The sequence below is a fragment of the Eulemur rufifrons genome, chromosome 2 (assembly GCF_041146395.1).
Source record: "Eulemur rufifrons isolate Redbay chromosome 2, OSU_ERuf_1, whole genome shotgun sequence".
Taxonomy (NCBI): Eukaryota; Metazoa; Chordata; class Mammalia; order Primates; family Lemuridae; genus Eulemur; species Eulemur rufifrons.
In genome coordinates this window covers 37,122,123-37,138,959 of record NC_090984.1, presented here as the reverse complement: position 1 = coordinate 37,138,959, position 16,837 = coordinate 37,122,123, and the positions used below count along the sequence as shown (strand labels likewise).

General features: G+C 35.9%; 1 protein-coding gene across 16 annotated transcripts in view; it reads left to right on the top strand.

Annotated features, from left to right (window-relative positions):
* Positions 1-16,837, top strand: part of TCF12 (transcription factor 12) — a 350,504-nt gene that overhangs the window by 302,912 nt on the left and 30,755 nt on the right. For 15 of the 16 annotated variants that reach the window (XM_069483559.1, XM_069483534.1, XM_069483565.1 and 12 more), the window contains 4 exons: positions 1,167-1,306; positions 1,576-1,720; positions 2,045-2,109; positions 11,132-11,210. In XM_069483559.1, coding sequence (XP_069339660.1) covers positions 1,167-1,306; positions 1,576-1,720; positions 2,045-2,109; positions 11,132-11,210 — 429 coding nt within the window. The remainder of the gene's footprint in view (positions 1-1,166; positions 1,307-1,575; positions 1,721-2,044; positions 2,110-11,131; positions 11,211-16,837) is intronic. The other variant, XM_069483567.1, reaches the window with a different exon arrangement.

Below are 16,837 nucleotides of genomic sequence, written 5' to 3'. Positions count from 1 at the left end.
CTTTTGATTTGAAGGCTGACTATAATATGGTTATTATCAACTACTTAGGTTTACTGTTAGAGAAACTTCTTTACTCCATAGTTTCAAAATGTTAGGTATAATTGCCTGTTACGGATTAAGAACTTTTTTGGTTTATTTATGGATATACCATTTAACCAAAAATTAAATCCAGTCTATCCCTAAATTCAGAATTTTTATTATCCTCCTTTATACAAATTTAGATGACCTACCTACTGTAGTTTGGATTACTTTTTTTCTAACTTTAAAGCTTATTCCTTAATTTTAAATAGTAATTTCACAGTTTGAAGAGAAGAAAACTGGATAGAAGACTAGGTTGGAAAAGGGAATGTCAGGGTAGCCGTCTGCTCTCAGTTCTTGGTGTGCTCTTGGCCAAAGAATGACCAGACACACCAGTGTCAGGTCCAGCCTCTTGGTGGACTGTTATCCTAGTTCTTTGGCTCCTTGCTTGGAAAAAAAATCACAAGCAGGTCCAGTGTGATGGAGTGACCACAGCAGGAAGCAGTTTCACACAGGCAGCTTTTTATTGTAAAATGAAACAGGTCTGTCTGTGCGAGTGGGGAGAGACAGAGTGACTCGCTGACTGACTCTCCCTCTCTCTCTGGGAATTCTCGGGTTGTTTCTTTTTATTGGCATGATCTGGAGAAGGGCTTTTGGGAGGTGTGGGATGTTACCAAATGATCAACAGGTGTTCTCAAGGTTGTATCTTCGTATGTGAGCTCCTCTGAAAGCCTAGCTTTGGGCAGGGGGTGGTGAACCACAATGTAGATTTAAGCTAATGACATAATAATTAGCCTTAGTTTACTCTAGGTTACTTTCCAAATCCTATTATGCCTGGGCTGGGGAATTCCCAGATTGGTAAGGTGTTTCTTCCTTCCCTAGGTGTAGCAGTTGCTTAGGATAGGATTAAGGGTGGGGTAACACCAAGATGGAGTGCCCACTCTTACCCTTCTTCCCAGGTAGGGCAATTGCTCAAGGCAGCACCAAGGCAGGGCACCCTTGTTCCCTAGAAGAGCTGGAGACCCTAGCTATCTACCTAACAGGAAGAAAAAATATCTAGAGGGTACCCTTTGAATTTTTATAAGCATCATCAAAATAAAAGAAAAATTTTAGCTAAGGAAAATTTTATATTTCTCTTTTTGTCTTAGATGGGACCCACAATTCTTCTGACCTTTGGAGTTCATCAAATGGGATGAGCCAGCCTGGTTTTGGTGGAATTCTGGGGACCTCCACTTCCCACATGTCTCAGTCCAGTAGTTATGGCAGCCTTCATTCACATGAACGCTTGGTAGGCTATAACACATGACTAGGGTGCAGCAACACTTTGTCCTCACTTGTGTTTCTTTCTGGATTACAAGTGTAAAATTTGATTCTGCCAAAACTTCTGAGGTTTGAAGTATCACTTCTAGGCTTACTGCATTTACAATACCTTTTTAGAAAGTAAATGATAATAGTAGCACTCTTTAGCTGCTAACTTTGACCTGTTATAGTTGTCCATTGTGCATATTATTCAGAAAATATACTTAATAGATCATGTCTCTTTCCCCCTTTTCCTAGAATTATCCTCCACACTCAGTTTCACCAACAGACATAAGCACGAGTCTTCCACCAATGTCCAGCTTTCATCGTGGCAGTACCAGCAGTTCACCTTACGTTGCTGCCTCACACACTCCTCCTATCAATGGATCAGATAGCATTCTAGGTGAGCTTTTTGGGCTAACAAAACTTTCTAAAACCTAATTTGGAGATTTTCAGTGAACCCCATATCTTTCAATATATATTTTTAGTACTGAGTTTAAAAATGAAAGAAAGGAAGACAAGAAACTTGATTTTCATTAATACAGAAACTGGTAAAGAATCCAACTTTAGCTTATTAAATACAACACATACAGAGTATTTCCTGGTTTATTGTGACAGGTGTGAGATGACAATAGAACACACCCTTGAAATAATGGGAAAATGCTTTAAAAAAAAGCATACTTGCTTGCTATAATTCTAAATTTGTTTCTCTACTTGAAATGTCCAGGAACCAGAGGGAATGCTGCAGGAAGCTCGCAGACAGGTGATGCACTTGGAAAGGCTTTGGCATCTGTGAGTATTGGTTTTACACATTCTGCTGAATGCATTTTACCCTGCTGAATACAGTGATTAGATTTTATGAGTGATAAGTGTCTAAAGGGTGTAGTTATAACAAGACCAGTTTCATTACATATTTAGAACTATTCTTGGTTTGTATTGATACCTGCCCTTAAATTAACTCCTGAGAACACCTTTCCACCCCACCTCCACAACAGCTACCCTTCTGACTTCAATTTAAATATGTCTTTGTTTTAATGGATCAAGTATAGGTAGAAGGACGAGAAACTTGGGCATTTTTTTTAAACCTTTTGATTTTTTTTTTTTATTACTCAAAAAAGCTTCATTTTTAAAAATTTCACTTTCTGACTTTATGTTTGTGCCTTCAACACTTTGACAGTGATTGTCTGCTCCTTGGTAAGGAAAGCACACTTGATTCTGTCACAGATAACTTCATACACATGGGACCACCATAGACCCTGCTGACATATTTTTTCATTTCAGACAACCTCATAAGAACTTTAGGTCACACAGCACAATTCCCTCGAAGTCTGCCTAGGCACACGCTGAATGCAGATTTTGGTGCTTTTCCAACCTCCCTGTTATAAAAGTAAAGAATTCTATTAATATTATCAGGTGTTCAGCACAATTTTTTTAAGAGGCTCTATTATAGGAAAGCCCACAATGTTACAACAAATGCTGGGAAGAGGACAAAGAAGTATGTTAAAGCACAAGTTACTGAGATTAATCATGAAGTCTATTTATTTATTTTACATACATAGTGGCCCATTAAAATAAGTCAAGTGAACCAAGAAAGACAACTCAGCTATTCTTTTGATCCAGAGAATGAAGTGCCTTCATAAGGAGCTTTTCCAAGATGAAAAGTATTTTATGTACTGTTATTTTTTTAAAAAGGCAAAAACAATCAGCTGCAGCTGATTTAGTCAAGAGATAGGAAATGAAAGCCTTCTCGGGAAAAAAAAAACCAGATTCAATGAAGAACTCATGCTAAAATGAGTAAAACTGATTTGAAGGAATCCTACGATATTTTCCTGAGCAGATAGTTTACATCACATCAGGATATTAATGACAAAGCAATGACTGTTTTAATATCTAATTATTAAGACAATAAAATTTCTTCTTTTGGAATGCTAAAAGGAGGGAGAGCATTAATCAGTAATCCACAAAGATTCCAAATCTAATTGTTTAAAAGAGGCACTTGTGTTTTTTACTTTCTGAAATTTCTCTTTAGACTATTTTTTTGTTTCTTCTTTCCTTCTGAGCAATATGCCTGTTAGAATTCCCATAGAGTTGTCTTGTCTTTTCTGTGAAATGCTGTTAACTCTGTCAAACACATTTGTTGCTATACATTAGTGGAAGCAACTGTTGAACAGTTAAGGAGATAAACCTCTTTATATATTGTTTCTGTAAATAAATCTTTCTCTACAGGTGAGTACAAGCTTCTTGAGAAATGAAACCAAGTGAAACTTGTCTGCTATATACTAGAGCCCCACACAAAATGGAGCTCAGTAAATGTTTGTTGAATTCAATTGTGGATCATATAATAGTGATGATAATAACAAAACCCACAAAAATTATCAGGTATAATTTGAATGTTTACTGTGTGGTAGGCCCTATACTAAGACTTCACATGCCCTGTTTCATTTAATCCTTGTCAAGAAAACCCTGTAAGGTTGGCATTATTATCCCCACATTACAGATGAGGAACTCAAGTTTAAAAGGTTAAGTAACTTGAGCTCAGAAAGATTAAGCAGCTTGCCCTAGGGATCACAAGCTAGCAAGGGTAAAGCCCATATATATTAGAACCCTGTTCTGACTAGCTTCGGACTCTGCTCTTAACCACTGCTCCATATGTCCAGAAAGAGCAGTGCTACAGTGACTGTGTCTTACACCGTGTAGATGAGGATTAAAGAGAATTGTCTCACCTTTTTCTGGACTTATTGCACCTGATGAAAAGTACCTATTTAAGAAGAAAATTTTATTCTATACTGTTAAATCTGAGGGGCTCCCAGGTATTTAATTGGCTTGATATATTCCTTCTGATTCTGGAAGAATCCATTAACAGATATTTCACATATGAGAGGACAAATTACATGTGAACTTTCAATACTAGCAGCCTTTAAAAATATAACCTGCATTTTGGGAGCTTTTTTTCTCAAAGGTCATTTATTTATTTTGTTTAAGCAGGCAAGAATTTGTGATGTTTTTAGTGGCCTCTCAAGCTCATTTTCAGTTACCCTTCAAGTCCTTGCATATCTTCCCATATTATTAACAGCATACTAGCCAAACCAGGATGGCATTTGGAAAAGAAAATCCAAATTCACTATGAATGGAAGCCAGGGAAAAAATGTTTAATCTAGTTAGTGGGTGGGCTTTGGTTGTCATGGAAACTCAGCTCTGTCATCCTGTGTTGTTACTAGGCAGGAGCAGCCAGGTCATTCCATAAATCATTTCTGTCATAGCTGATGGTGATGCATTCCATCTGCTCCATCACTGCATGCCATAGTCTGCACATTTCAAATCCCTTCCTTCAATCCATCTGCTTCCCGCCCCCATCAACCGGACACCTCCCCAAACACATTCTTTTCTCTAACTTCCATTACAGACTCACATTCACTTTAATATATGTTTAGTGCTCTCAAAATATACTGAAAAACAAAAACATTATCTGGGGATAGAAAAGATGAGGAGAAGGAACTTAATGAGGATTAGACTTGAGAATCTGACATGCATATCAGAATTTTATGTTAGGTATTACAAGTCTTTGGAAATGATGGCTATGACGAGTATGAAATTTTAAGTTCTTTAGAATATGACATTTTTAATATAGCATCTAGTTTTAGATGGAGAAACATGCTATTGTCATTAGAAATTAGTTCTATTTCCCCAGTTGTCTGATATATGTCTCAGAAGATCTTTCATGTGTGAAACATCAGAGGGTAGAACCTTTGTTCTTCAGTTTAGGTATTAAAGAGCACACAGAATACTGTGTGATTAAACATGTAAGGCCAGATAATACATTTGCAAAGGTTCCTTTATTTTAGGTTTAAGCCTGGATAATTGTGGTCTTATTCTCAGGATAGCAAGAAAGAGAATTGTACATGAAAGTATTTACACAAAGTTCCCAAAGCCCTGTGGATTATGCATTAGTTTAGATAATAAACTAGGGTAGATAGAAGGAAAGGAAAATTGGGTATTCGTGCCATTTCTAATGTGTTTCCCTGAACATTTGCCAGACAATAACCCTTTAAGATTGTGCCCATGGAGAGTTATATAGAGGAAGAAACATCTGGTTTATTTCAGTGCCTAATACCATATCAAAACACTTGGTCTTTAATTTAGAGGAGATCAAACAAGAGGACTGTTTAACTTTGTTGATTATATCAGACTTCTTTGTGATAATTTATGTTTTGATTTCTACCTTAGAGCAAGGGGAAAGTGTTTGTGTGTGTGTTGCATGTGTGTGTGTTTTAATCTGGATAGTTAAATGGTCAGTAGTCTCTAACAAAAGAAAAGAAAATTCAGGGAAGTTGATGTTTAAAAGTAATTCATGAAATAAGTTTCTTTGTTCCTTAGACTCAATAACATTAGCATAATAAAGATTAACTGAAATGTGCACTGTAGTGTTTAAAAAATTGGGCTCACAGTTCCTGGGTTGGGCTTGGGAGTGCTCCATTGTTTCTTTTTTGTCTGAGGCCCTTTTCATTAGCCTCTGGCTTATTGGCACCCTGCTGATTGGAATGGACCGTGACTGATAGGAGGAGGAGCCTCATTTGTTGCAGTAAAATGAGGCATATTACCGTTTAAGCCTGGCAGAAGGTATCCGGAGTTATTCATCATTGGTCATTTAACAGCATGAGGACCAGGGATTGCATGCAAAATGAGTTCTTACTTTGTGTTTATGCTCTACACTCTAAATCACTCCTATCGCTGTTTTTTAAGTGACTGATTTTTTTTCTCTTCAAACATCATTGTAGGAGTTCTATAAGGCCAGAAAGTATGAAAAGAAATGTTATTCTTTGATTTAGAATGCTCTTTGTCAAATAAAGCCTTGTGTTTAGAACTTTTTTTAAGGTAACACAATTTCTACAGAGTAAGTATAATTTGTTTGTGATTTGATAATAGAATAAACATGCAGAGATAAAGTTTAGTGAAACAGTCTGAGATCCAGAAGCCCTGTGTTATGCCTTTTTAATGTTGTATTGCTCCTTGTCCCCCACATATTCTTTTTATGAAAGTAAAAGGAATAAGAAAAAGTCTTGTAACTTGCTGGGCTGTCTGTAATTTCAGGAAAAATACTGATAATTCTGTCTGTCATCACTTTAATTGGCAAAGTAGAACCAACAAATGTGATGGATGAGTAGAAAACATGGCTTTTATTGTACAAAAGGAGAAGCTGCATTTCCACATTTACATGTCATTTTCATCTCCCTTGTACTTTTAGAATAACCTGAACTTTTCTTTGGTCTTTTACTTCACACTATGTGAAGAAATTACATGTTTTTATACTTGATGCATTTTTGGTACTGCTTCTCCTGTTTATACAGTGATTTTTAAAAAGCTCACACCTATTTTACATATAGCATCAGCAGTTTGCAAAGTCATTTAAATGTAGTGATTTTATATGACTCTAAGGTATAACCTCTTCCTTCATTGACATAAAGGAGCTTTCACCAGTTCTTGACATGCTTAGGGATTGTTTAACTGTAAGGGCAGAGTTGTCAGGGAAAATAAGGATTAGTCGTAGTCCATTTCTACCCTCAAAAGCTCATGCTTACCTAACGATGTTCTCAAAGCTTATACCATAAAACTGATTTGAAATTGTGTCATCTTTATAATAAACTCTTTTTTCCTCCTTTGTTATTTCTGATACCCATTACATAAATACTAAACCAAATATTACCATTTACTAAGTTCTTTTTATCAGTATTATACCGAATTTTTTTCTTTTTTCTTTTTTTCTTTTTTTTTTTTTTCTCAAAGTACAAGAGTAGTGATATACCGAATTTTAAGTGTACTTTTACAACTCAAGTTTAAAAAAAATATATCGGGCACTTGCTTATACAAAATAGTGGCAGACAATGGTGGATTCTATGTTGACCAATATAAGGTTCCTGTCTTCAAAGAGCTTAATAGTCAGGGAGAGAAGATAAGACAGCTATGCCAGTAATGACAATGTAGAACATAGTGTGAAGTAAAAAACTAAAGAGAAATTTAGGTCATTCTAAAAGTATAAGGGAGGTGAAAATGACATGTAAATGTGGAAATGACATTTGAGTTGAGTTTTGATGTAGTATAGAATTCCATCGGGGGAAGTTAAGAGGTAGGCATTCTGAAAGGAAGACAAGCAATGTTCAAAAAAATGAAAAAAAATCTTGTGTTTGGATACATAATAGGATAAGGTTATAAGTAGATTATAAGATAGAAAGATATTTTTGTGACCAGAATGTGGAAGAGATCAAATGTCATTCTGTTTTATTTAACAGGCAACAAGAGCATGGGATTTGACTGTTCAAAACTGTTTTCGAGGACAGTGGTTTGGGATAAAAGATGGAAGTTACGAGAAGTATAAAGACTTAAATAGTCTAGCCACAGGTTCTAATACGGATTTAAAATGGTATGATGGCAGTGAGAATGACATGTGCCTGTCCCAGAAACATTACAGGGAATTGTAGGTATTGGTGTCTACAGAGGGGAGAATGAAGGGACAGAGGAAAAGAGGGGAGAGAGATGGTGCTTTTGGTGACCGTGAGAATGGTGCTTCTAACCAAAGTAGAGAGGACAGAGTACAGGTGGTAAGGGGAGGAAGCCTGGGGTGCAAAGTTTGGGTTTGGACATACTAAGCTTGAGATGAAAGAAGAACATGTCAGGTTAGAGAAGTCTAGCAACCACCAGTGTTAGGACAGTGTAGATGTCTATTTAGGAGTCATTCACTAGGATATGATAGTTGATACTTTACAAAAGTATAGTGTTACCAAGAAATGAAGCACAGGTAAATAGAAAAGAAAACTGAACTCTGGGGACACCTACCATAAGGGAAATGGAAGAATAAAAAAAAGATGGAACCTGGGTAAATGCATCCAGGGACTGAAAACAATCACTTAAATGGGAATTCCTAGAAAGGATAATACCCTTTATTCTTACAACAGCTATATATTAAACCCCTGCCATTTATCAACAGTGTCGTGCAATCCGAAGCTACGGCACTGATAAATAAGACAAAGTCCTTGTTCTTCTAGCATTTACATTTTGCTAGGGGAAAGGGTAAGAGACAAATAATAAGCAAGTAAACAAATTTAGATGATGAGGAATATAATGTAAGCACTATGAAGAAAATAGAAGGAGAAGAAGGAAAAAAGAATATAAATATATTTAATACCACTGATCTGTACACTTAAAATGATAAAGTTGTTAAATTGTATATTTTACCTCAATAAATTTAAAAAAGAAATAAGAAAACAAGCATGTATGTGTGGCAGAGGGAATGCTGTTTCTCCAATGCTTTTAATCCTTACAGATGAGGATTAAAAGTCAGGGAGTTAGGCTAGTTTATAATAGTCACAGTTTTGCATAAAACTGAAGCTTTTCTCCTCATCTAACCACCATCAAATGTTTTTGACCTTTCCCTCCCATACCAATATTATAGCTAGGGACATATTTCATAAAGGTAAGCATCAGTTTCTCTTAAAGGTATAATTATTTGAATCTTGAACATAAGAATAGTTTACAATAAGGGGTGTTTTGAAACATGTTTTTGTTGAAGTTTGAGGACCTTCCCTAATTTACTTACATAGTAAGAATTTAATCAATGCATGTGAGCAAGCCACTAAAAACCAAAATGTGACCTTTAGCTAATTTTCACAGATACAACTTTAATAACTTTTTAAGAGCAGCAATATTGATATTATACTACCCCCTTTTACTAAGTCCTCCCAGAGTCTTTTGAACTTTTTTCCACACCTTTGCTTTTTCTTTCTTTTTTTTTTTTTTTCCAGACAGAGTCTCACTGTGTTGCCCGGGCTAGAGTGCCGTGGCGTCAGCCTAGCTCACAGCAACCTCAAACTCTTGGGCTCAAGCAATCCTTCTGCCTCAACCTCTCAAGTAGCTGGGACTACAGGCATGCGCCAACATGCCCGGCTAATTTTTTTCTATATATTTTTAGTTGTCCAGCTAATTTCTTTCTATTTTTTTAGTAGAGACAGGGTCTCGCTCTTGCTCAGGCTGGTCTCGAACTCCTGACCTCAGCGATCCTCCTGCCTCAGCCTCCCAGAGTGTAGAATTACAGGCGTGAGCCACCACGCCCGGCCACACCTTTGCTTTTTCAAAATGGCTTTCTAACTTGAGTTTACAACTTCTAGATCTAACTGAGACAGTTGGTATTTATAGGCATTTACAATTATAACTTACTAACCATCCGTCATACAAATTGATATATTTTATTTGAAGTAGATATATCTGTCTGTAGTCAAAGGAATGAAAGCCATAAAATTTGTTAATCATGACTTGTGGAATTTTGTTTTACATGAATATCTCCCAATAGCTGGCTTACTCAGAGACTGAAAAAACATTATACTATCTTTAAAACCAATCCTGAGACCCTTATATGCCATAATTCAGGCCTCTTTAAACTCAGTAGCGCTCTTGTTCAGAGCAAGGTTATCTCTATTGGATGACTCTGCACTCACAAGTCATTTTCTTTTTTAAAATATTTGACCATGGCTGGGTGAGGTAGCTCGCACCTATAATCCTAGCACTCTGGGAGGCTGAAGCAGGAGGATTGCTTGAGCTCAGGAATTCGAGACCAGCCTGAGCAAGAGTGCGACCCCTCTCTACTAAAAATAAAAAAAAGAAATTGGCCAGACAACTAAAAATAGAAAAAATTAACAGGGTGTGTGGCGCATGCCTGTAGTCCCAGCTACCCAGGACACTGAGGCAGGAGGATTGCTTGAGCCCAGGAGTTTGAGGTTGCTGTGAGCTAGGCTGACGTCACGGCACTCTAGTCGGGGCAACAGAGCAAGACTCTGTCTCAAAAGTAAATAAATAAATAATTTTAAAAAAATTTTGAACACAATTTATCCACGTAAGTTGATTTGTCTACCCTAAGTTAAGTGCTGAGATGCAAAACTGATTTATTATGCCTGTTACAAGAATAGGATATCCTAGAAGAGATCTCTTAGGGTCCAGGCCCTTGGTGCCCGGGTTAAGGGGAATTTTCAAGTATTAGATAAACTGGGACGAATCTCTGTCACTATTTATTTTTGGCAGTATGAAATGTACATAAAAAGTATTAAAACTTTTAGCCAGAATATCAAAATGTATGTTTCCTGATATTTTATCCTCTTTGAAGTAGACCTATTAGGAAGTAAAGTTCACAAATCAATCTAGGAACACTTTTTGAAGTACATCAGGGGTTTTCTGCTTTTGACAAGAGTGACAAAGTATCCTTGGAGAGTAAGTTTAATTTTTTACAACACTCATACAATCATTTTTTGGAGCTAAAATTGGCAAAAATCTGGTTGGTCAAACTGAGTAACTTTTTAAATGAGAGGTAAGGGGTAACGATTTAAAAAAATTATTTTCTTTGTCTGGTTAACTGGTTTTAAAGACCATCCCAGAGGATAATAGTATTCTGAGGTGATTATTTTTAAAGGGTACCACTTAATGTAGACTGTATGTTCTAGAACGATTGTTTAATTATCATATTTGTTAATTTTTTATCACTTTTCATTTTTCTGTTCTAACAATTAAAAACTTTAAATTATTTTCCACTAGAATAATAAATAATTGTAATTTATTCCTCTCATATTAGCATAGATATGATACCTTTTAATCCTAGTATTAAAACTGAGGCTTCTGTGATCTTTGTGTAATGCAACAGTCCTAAAATTGATGAGAAAATTTCTTACTCTGAGCCTTAGAGGTGGCAACTTAGATCATAAAAATAATTCCATGTGATTAGATTTATTTTTTTTGTTGTCACATATCAATGCATGTATATCTCTTGTTTTCTGGTTAGATTTATTCTCCCGACCATACCAGCAGTAGTTTTCCATCAAATCCATCAACACCAGTTGGATCACCTTCACCTCTCACAGGTAGGCTTCTTTTTTATCTAACTACTTCATAACATATATAGGCTACTTGGAAGTATTTCTAGTTCATTTGTTTTTCAGTAAAATTCAATAAAAATTTATGAAAATATCATTTATATTTTGGTGATAAGAAAGCATGTAGGCCGGGCACAGTGGCTCACACGTATAATCCTAGCACTCTAGGAGGCTGAGGCCAGAAGATCACTTTAGGTCAGGAGTTCGAGACCAGCCTGAGCAAGAGCAAGACCCTGTCTCTACTAAAAATAGAAAAATTAACCGGGCATCATGTCACGTACTTGTAGTCCCAGCTACTCAGGAGGCTGACTGAGGCAGGAGGATTGCTTGAGCCCAGGAGTTTGAGGTTACAGTGAGCTATGATAATGCCACTGCACTCTAGCCGGGGTGAAAAAGCAAGACTCTGTCTCAAAAAAAAAGGAAAAACTAGCCCAGCATGGTGGTGTCCACCCACAGTCCCAGCTACTGGAGAGGCCGAGGAAGGAAGATCACTTGAGCCCAAGAGTTTGAGGCTGCAGTGAGCTATGGTGAGGCCACTGCACTCCAGCCTGGGCAACAGAGCGAGACCCTGTCTCAAAAAAGAAAGCATGTAAACAGAGCCTTCCTTTTAAGTTCATTTTAGAGACTCTTGAAATATTCACTGGTTTTGAATTATTTATTAATATCTTCCCTGATTTTTAATATAATTTGTGATAATGTCTAAGAACAATTGTTAGAATAAAAATAAGACTAGGCAATTGAGATGAAATTATAATGGAGTGAAATAAAAAATTTTTATACAATAGCATATAAATAAAGAAAAATAATCTATTTAAAAGTACATGTAACTTCTTTCTTCCTTGTTTTCTGCACTTACCATGTACCACTGCAGTCCCCAACCCCTGGGCCATGGCCCGTTACACGTCTGTGGCCTGTTAGGAAATGGGCCATGCATCACTGCCTCAGCTCCGCACCATACCCTCCGCATCCACGACACCCCACTCCCCCATCCCCAGCCTCTGGAAAAATTGTCTTCCATGAAACCGGCCCCCGGTGCCAAAAAGGCTGGGGACCACTGAATATGTAAGACTCATAGATGACTAACTATTTCTACTAAATAGTCTGTTTTTATTTTTAGGCCAGCTAAGTTATTATTTCACATATATATAAAAATTCTTGGGGATGATGTAGCTTTTCTGCTAAGGAAAAGAACTCTGTGTGAATGTAGATGAATATTGTTAGTGGAGATAAATAAGTGGTTCAGATTTACTTTATTTTTTCCTGGATTGTTTTCATATTAGTATGGACAAATTCTGGATACTACCCTATGGGATGAATTTGTTGAGACACAGTTGTTGTTATAATAAATGGGAATTTTTTTGATTTATTAGGAACAAATAAAATTACATGAAAATTTTAATATCTATTAAGCTATAATTTTAAAACTTGAACTATATTTTTCTAAGCAGTGTTTGGAGAAAAACTTAGCTGAAGAAAAATTATATTAATTTGAGGAAAAAAGATGAGGCAACTGGGTAAAATTGCCATATTCCTCCAGCAACAACTGACCTCAGAAAAAATTCTGTTTTCCTGATCAAGCCATTAGTTAAGTCCATGTGGTTTTGTTTTTTGTTGTTATTAAGCCTTTTTGCATTGTTCAGGGTTTCTGAAAATCAGGGCTTAGATGTCAGGACCCTCACTATCACCTGTGCTTTGTGTATTAGCCTTGTGACTCCGCTAAGAAGCATTCCGGTGTGGAAATGATGAACTGCTGGCAGCTGCTTGCAGATATTAGCAAGTTCTGCCACTTTCTCAGACACCATGGCTTCAGCTGTCTAGTAAAAGTTGAACAGCTGTTCCCCACATAGACAAGACTATGAAAGACCCATTGACTTAAAGTTGTTGTTTAACAGAGCTGAAATTACAGGAAGAATGATGTAACTTTAACCCTACTCACCCTCTTGGCACAGCTTTACTAAAATTATCAGTGTCAGTTTGGGGACAGCCTTTTTCACTTTCTCATCTGAGGTATCCATATGAGCCCTAACTATACATTCTCACTGCCTCTCCTTCTCTGCCAACTAAAATAGCTGTGCCACCAAAGTGTCCTTTGGTTTTAATTAACATTGGGTAGGAAGGAACATTAGTGAAATGGAGAATCAGAGACTTAAGACACTTTTCGAAAAATAATGATCCCAAGTAAAATCTCACATTTCTTTCTCTTTCTTTATTTGATGTTTAGTGAATGATGTTCTTTTTCCCTTTAATTCAATGAATTAATGAAAACAGGACTGTTGAATTATGTAATGAAGGAGTTAATAGGCATCTTTTTCAATTCAGCAGTCATAATCAAAGAAAAATACTTTCACATATCCTGCTAAAACAGCAAATCAAAGACTGATTTTATGCAGGTACATCTCTCCCATCTCCTCTATCTATGCTTCCTTCTTGTCTCCACATCCTCTACACACGCCCCATAGCAGAGCAGAGATGAGATGGAAAGAGAAAAGCAATAAACGAAAACACTGTGATAAAAGTATTCACTGTTGAAGGGAAAAAGAACAAACCAGAGCTCCTATATATTATGTGGAAATTATCCTGTACCTTGTATAGCAATGGCCTGTTATGTAGAGTAAAAAATTCTACCCACTATATGCTCTCTGTACTTGCCCTAGTCCTTATGCTTGAGCATTAGTCAGACTCAGCACAGGCTTTGTAAGGATAGATACACAGGTGCAGAGCTACATAGGCAGCTTCTAAGGCCATCATTCTTGTTTAAATCCCCCATTGTTTTCCTTGGGAACTTCTCAGGCCATACATTTCTACCTAGAGAATGCTTATGAGGAAGATTCTGAGATATACTGTATCAGTTCAGATACTTTAGGCTGAAAGGAAAAGAAACACTTGTCTCAGCTAGGTTTGAACAATAAAAGGATTTTTCATGTTGTGTGATAAGAAGCCCATTGCATGGTGTAGCCCCATATATCAGGTCTCCTGCTCTACTTTGCAATTCTTCCTCAGGCTGGTGACAAGACCACAGTTCAAGGTACTACATGTGGATATAACAGTGTCCAATGGAAGAGAAAGCACCATCTTTTTCTTGTCTTTTAAGAACCCTTTTCCAGAAGCCTCTTCAGTAGATTTCCACTCTTGTCTCCTTTGCCAGCACTGGATCTAATACAGTTGCTTGCAACAGAAATGGTACCACCATGTTTATCTTAGCATCGAGATTTATCCCAGGAGCTAAGAATAGAATTACTCTCTCCTGGTTCATACTAGAAAAAACCCACCTCCCTTACCCCTTGTGAACAAAATCAGGGCTCTCACAACAGGGTACAAGAGAGGAATTGGTGTGTCTACTACAGTCATTTAGGAAAAGACACAAGCATTTACATTAAGAGAATATGTTTACTAAGAGAGCATGGAAGACAGACAAGCAGAACCATCCTTTGCCTTTCTTTACCTCCTTCTGGAATATAAATAAATAAAAGATCAATAATTGCAGTACTCAATAGCACAAATCCTCACTTTGGGCTAGTTTAATCAATGAAATATTTATTTTTATCATTTGTCAGAGTGCCTGTTATTTACCTGACTTCAACAAGTTTTCAGTCTAATTGAGAAAATGAGATAAACACTTGAAATACAGCCATCCACATTCACTCTAAACTAGTGGTCAGCATAGGTTTCATGAAGAAGAGTAGGATTTTTAAAGGAGGAGAAGGAGCTTTAATTGATAGTACAAATCAACCAAATCCAACCAAGAGTTAGGTCTACCAACTCCAGGTATCCATTAAACTTCTATGCCTACCTTTGAGTTTTATCAGACATAATATTGACTTCTACTGACCTAACTCTGTCTTGTACAACTATCCAGTCATCCTCTTTGTGACCAATAGCATGAATTTTTGAAATGACTAGGTGAGGCTATGAAATATTTATAGCTTGGCATTTATATGAAGTTCAAACAGATATCAGTGATTTAACCCTGTTATGTTGTATTTTACCCAAATACATTACGCTACAACAGCCCAGTCTATAATATAAACTAAGTGTTTAAGTATATTTATATTTATTCCAGTTTAATGGATTACACTGTGAAGGCAGACCTTAGGACAGTTTCTTGATACCATCATCAAAAAATTATGTAGATGATTTCTTACCTGAGTAACTTAGTACTCACATCTGATTGCTCAACACTGAGCTAGTGAAGAACCACAAAAACTGCCTGTTTTCCAAAGCTAATTCATGCTGACAATTCTGAGGTGTTTGGACATAAAATGTGTGTTAATATTCACGCAAGTTAAGTAAATTGATGATCAGGCTCCTATCACAGGCTGATCTGCCAAAGGGGTTGGGAGAGGAGCAGAACAAAATAATTGATAAGTAAAATATTATAAACATTAAAGGAAAGTTTTTAAAAAAATAATTTAGGGTCTTTTTCAGAATAGGTTATGATTAACCTATATATGTAAAATTCATAATTCTGCATTAGTACTTAGAAAGCACTGATGCACTGAAATCACTGGTGTTGGCCGGTTGTTTTTACGTGAATTCTTCATCTGTCACTTAGTGAGTCTTCCTGGTTGAGATATTCTACTTGTTAATTATAAAATTAGCCCACAAGCTTCTGTTTCAATGAGTAATTTTAGATTGTTCATAATTTATTTGAGTAGTTGATTTATGATTACATCTGTATGTCTAGCAGGAAGCCTTTAATGGTCCTCAAAATAATTTGTTTATAATTTGCTTGTAAGTAAAAAAAAAATAATACTTGAAGTACATAACATATATTTCTTCTCACAGTTTTAATATTTAAAATTGACTTGTATAATCGTAACAGTATGCATATAATTAATTATGAAATCTAAGCAGGGTATTTAAGAACCTCTGTATTCAACTTTTCAACTTGTAAAACATATATGATTGATGGGAATACAATTATTAGATTATTTGGTAATTAAATGGTATTGTTCAGCTAAAATGAACTATAATAGTTCCCGGTTACTGTAAGCTTTTCTGAGGTAACAGATAAGTGGTAGTGTTACATTTTCTTTAACTTCCTAAAATATGGCAGATTGACCTGCAACAACAGGCTCTAGTGGAACATAATTTATTCATTTAGCAATAAGGAAGACAAATTTTAGCAATAAGGAAGACAAATTAAGTAAGCCTTCAACTTCCAACTTTAGATTTCTAATATTAATAGAATTCATGTTGTCCCTGAAGCTTTTATTAAGAACAATAATATATGTTTAATTAAATGGTCTTGATTATTTTCTGTAAATTACTTATTTTCAGATGCATAATCATGAAATAATAAAGATTTTTTGATCAATTGTTTTTGTCTTTTTCCTTTTAAAGATATTTTGGCAAGATCATTAAAACATTGCATTCTCCACAACATATGGATGAATTCTTTTATTTTTTTCCTAAGAGATTTTTCCCTTTTGTTCTTTGTATCTTTTCTTTTTTATTTTCACTATTTTTTATTGTATTTCTACTTTTCTAACATCAAAAAATAAACATCATCTAACGAAAGTTTCTACAATTATATTTTTCTAATTAAATAATATATTAATATTTTGGTATAAATAATTTAGGGAAATTTTTTAACAGATGATCCCAAGTGTATT